The sequence below is a fragment of the Oncorhynchus kisutch genome, linkage group LG5, assembly GCF_002021735.2.
Source record: "Oncorhynchus kisutch isolate 150728-3 linkage group LG5, Okis_V2, whole genome shotgun sequence".
Classification (NCBI taxonomy): Eukaryota; Metazoa; Chordata; class Actinopteri; order Salmoniformes; family Salmonidae; genus Oncorhynchus; species Oncorhynchus kisutch.
Genome location: NC_034178.2, coordinates 54,875,955 through 54,880,024, shown reverse-complemented (window position 1 = coordinate 54,880,024; position 4,070 = coordinate 54,875,955). Strand labels below are relative to the sequence as shown.

Below are 4,070 nucleotides of genomic sequence, written 5' to 3'. Positions count from 1 at the left end.
TTTTCATGCATGCATTTATTAATCTAGAATAACATTTTCATAAGAAGTATTTATAAAATGTATTCAGCAAATGATAATATACAAGTGGCCAACAAAAGCCACACGTATGTAGCCTCACATTGTACCAATTAAATCTCAATCCTTCATCGTCAAAGTATGAAAGTAGTTCAGTATGTCATTCCAAGCTCAACCATTCACAATAGGTATCTTTCCACCTCAGCTATGATTTGGTATGTATGTCACCCTCTTAAATGACAGTCAATATACCAAGTGCATATTTTTGAAAGAGTAGAGACACCTTGATGTGTGCAGTGTAATTACATATATATTTTAGTAATTTAGCAGGCGCTCTTCTCCAGAGTGACAGGAGCAATTAGGGTTAAATGCGTCGCTCAATCAAGGGCACACGGACATATTTTTCACCTAGTTGGCTAAGGGATTCGGACAAGTGACTCTTCAGGTACTGGCTCAATGCTCTTAACTGCTATGCTACCTGCAACCACCCATATTTGGCAAGAATCCACTTTGTGTCAAAGTAGCATGACTTGCCTTTTAGTGGTATTGCTGTTCATTAATGCAGGTGTTGCTCAGAGAGGAATTGTTTGTCTCACTTTGAAGAGTGCCCAAAGCTACGGAGCTAAAACAAAACCTTCAAGTGGTTCGTCATGAAAACTCTTGAGGATTCAACTTGCTGGCGAAAAAATGAAAAATCACAACTTGAAAGTTCTCCTGTGCTCCGGTGGTCTAAGGAAATACAACATATATTGCACAATAAAAATGGGCTATGTTTGATTAAGCAATGTTTTGTGTTTTGAGGACTGTACTGTAAGAGGGCATCTTCTGATTAGAAAATAAATCCACCTAATTGAAAATATGCCAGTCCATGTAAAAAATAAATCCTTGGAAGTTGTTATGCAGGGCCCACAGAGGACACTTCTGTCTTGCTTGCTGAAACAGAGGTCTCATCTTCAGCTCCTGAACTAATTCCTACAGCAGCCAACATGCAGCTACGAAACTGTAGAGAGAGAAGGATAATTAGAGAAATAGATTTTTAGCATTTTTCACTTTTCCCAACATGAAGCATTGTTTATTGATGCACAAAATAGAGAGATCAACATACACTGTATACAAAACATTAAAGACACCTGCTCTTTCCATGACATAGACTATCCAGGTGAAACCAGGTGAAAGCTATGGTCCCTTCTTGATGTCACTTGTTAAATCTACTTCAATTAATGTAGTTGAAGGGGAGGAGACAGGTTATAGAAGGATTTTTAAGCCGTGAGACATTTGAGACATGGATTGTGTGTGTGCCATTTACGGGGTGAATGGGCAAGTTAAAATATTTACATTTCTTTGAATAGGTTATGGTAGTAGGCGCACCGGTTTGTGACAAGAACTGCAATGCTGCTGGGGTTTTCACACTTTCACATTTTCATGTGTGTGGGGGGTTGTTTGGTATAGTCAGTGTTTGTTACCAACCTGTTTGTTCATCAACACATAGATGACTGGGTTGAAGATGGCTGAGCTCTTTGAGAAGAAGGCTGGAATAGCCATGGCTGTGGCTGTAAAGGCAGCTCCTTTGTTGAAGAAAATCCAGGCAGCAAAGCTGGCATAGGGGGTCCAGGCAATCAGGAAACCACAAACCATCAGGAAGCACATACGTGTCACTTCCTTCTCAGCTTTCTGGGTAGATGCTGAGTCCTGCTGGGAAGCTGCAGCCTGAAAACAAACAAGGGAACACACATGAAATCAGATAATTGCTTGAAAAAAAGTATGGGCAGTATATCTCAACTACATTCAACCACCGAATATCGAGTGATTCATTTGTTGTGTTTAGGAAAAAGGGATAGACAAACTGTCTGTCTGAGCAGTGTACTAGAATTAACCGCCTTACCGCCTTGACTGTGAGGACAAGGCTTCCGTACGTGAAGAAGATGGTGACGACAGGAACACAGAAGTGGCAGGTGAACATGTAGATCACATATGATTCATTGTTGAAGCCTTCGGCCAAGGTGTAGTAATCAGGTCCACATGAGCACTGCATACCCTCTGGGATATATCTATGTGGGAAAGACAATAAATGAGCCTGTTTTAAAATATTTTGCTTTAATATTTATAAAAGGTTATCACAGTTATTCACTTGATGAAGTATTTGAGTTGTAAACTCCCATCTGAAAGACCATTACTGTAATTAGTATACTTATTAAATGTATTAATCAGATCATTGACTTAGATGCTGTATAACTATACTTATGCAGTATAATCCAATGAGATTGTTTTTGCCCTTTCTCAGAGCCAAATCCAATCCTGAAGGGCAGAATGTTGAGAGGCTATTGTCATCATTCTAAAAACACAAACTCACTACTAAAAACACTACTTCCACCTACTTCCACCTCACCTCGCTCCATCTCACCAGATCAGATCACAATATTTTCCAAAACATTCCTGGCCACTATGATTGGATCTTGGTGAACCAGAAACGATTTTAAATTCAGGTGTAAATATAATTAATTATTTCAAATACAGTTTTCACCTTATTTGGAAGAGGAAGTAGTCAGTTTACTGTGCCTGTTACGTTTTAAGAATACCATTGCAACAACAATGAGAGAACTGAGAGGCAAAGACTGACAAGAGCTACTGTACAGTACTGTAGTAGAGAACTAAACAAGCGCTCCCAGTTTATTGAAGTGGGGGAAGGTCGGCAGATTACCTGCAGATTGCTTGCCTGCCCTCTCTACAGGGTACAAACAGTACCAAACCAATATCAATCATTTACTTCTCATCCAGTTTTGCATTAACTAATCAGACTGGGTATTTAACATTGTTTGTAATTGATCTATCCATTGTGGGTGAATCTTAACTTCCACTTATCTCAAATTTTCACTTAGTCTCCCATTGAAATCACTGCACGACAAAGTGAAACTTAAGTGGAAGTTGCGATTCCAGAACCAGCAACTGCCATTTGTGGTGAGCAAGATGAGTTACCCCTTTCAATGTAAAGCTCTGTGAGACCTCTTATTAATCAATGTTTTGAGTTACCTAGACCAGCCAACCAATGGGGGGGCAGCACAGGCCATTGCCATGACCCAGGTGAATGCACATCCGGCACCAGCGTGGGTGGTAGTGAATGTGAAGCTGCCCATGGGCTTGCAGACGACAATGTATCTCTCAATGGCCAGCACCACCAGAGACCACAGAGCAACCTGACCTAGAATGAGACAAGGAAAGTGAGCAGTTATGACTTGTTTTCCATTTGGTTGCTGAGACTTCTTCCAGCATCTCCATCAATGTGTGTATGTCAAACAATTCATATTTTCTTAGACCAGGATTGGTTGCTTATATCAGTTGGTTTGTTCAGACATAAATTGTTGATCTAAATATAGCAACAAAATAACTATAATTTGACCTAGTTTGTCTGTAGTACACAAATCCAGTGAGACCAGGTGAGACTTTTATCCAGTGAGACCAGGTGAGACAACCACATATCACAGTCATAGAATGTACATTTTCCCTTAATCCATTAGTTATGAGGAAAGTCAGTGCTAGTAAGAAAATACACATTTGTCTTATGTGTGTATGTGTGTGGGTGGGGGGTGTGTGTGTATGTGACTAGATGTTCTCTTACCTCCAAGTGTAGCCATGAAACCCTCGATGGCACAGCCCATAGGTCCAAAGACGAAGTAGCCATTGACAGCAGATGTAATGGTGATGGTGAATCCAAACATTACCATGATCATTCCAGCTGCAGCCAAGTTGACCAGAATGAAGTTGAGGGGTTGCTGGAGCTTCTTGTTTGTCGCTGTGACGTACAAGGTCAGACCGTTGATGGGGAATCCAAAACAGATCAGGAAAAACATGTAGACAGCAAGCAGATAGAATTGCCATGGATCCGCCAAGTAGTACTGAGGGTATTCAAAGGGACTTCTTACAAGTCCAGTCCTGTTGGACATGGGGATGTAGAAGTTGTTTCCTTCAGTGCCGTTCTGCATCTTTAACCAGGGAGTGGTTGAGATGAAAAGTGGAGAATCTGCTCTAGCTGCAGTCTAGTGTCTGGCTCCTTTATTATC

At 40.7% G+C, this 4,070-nt stretch overlaps 1 protein-coding gene across 1 annotated transcript; it reads right to left on the bottom strand.

Moving 5' to 3' along the window:
- LOC109891278 (green-sensitive opsin) lies at positions 1-4,070 on the bottom strand. The gene is made up of 5 exons (XM_031825434.1): positions 3,629-4,070; positions 3,043-3,211; positions 1,898-2,063; positions 1,483-1,722; positions 1-1,015 (listed from the first exon to the last, which is right to left on the bottom strand). Exons 1-5 carry the CDS (start codon positions 3,990-3,992, stop codon positions 911-913), a joined length of 1,044 nt encoding a protein of 347 aa, XP_031681294.1. The 5' UTR covers positions 3,993-4,070; the 3' UTR covers positions 1-910.

Coding starts and splice junctions, on each gene's coding strand:
- LOC109891278 (XM_031825434.1), bottom strand. CDS start 3,992: ATGCAGAACGGCACTGAAGGAAACAACTTCTACATCCCCATGTCCAAC. Junction 2,064..3,042: donor CCATTGGTTGGCTGGTCTAG/GTAACTCAAAAC, acceptor TTTCCCACATAG/ATATATCCCAGAGGGTATGC. Junction 1,723..1,897: donor TTGTCCTCACAGTCAAGGCG/GTAAGGCGGTTA, acceptor GTTTGTTTTCAG/GCTGCAGCTTCCCAGCAGGA.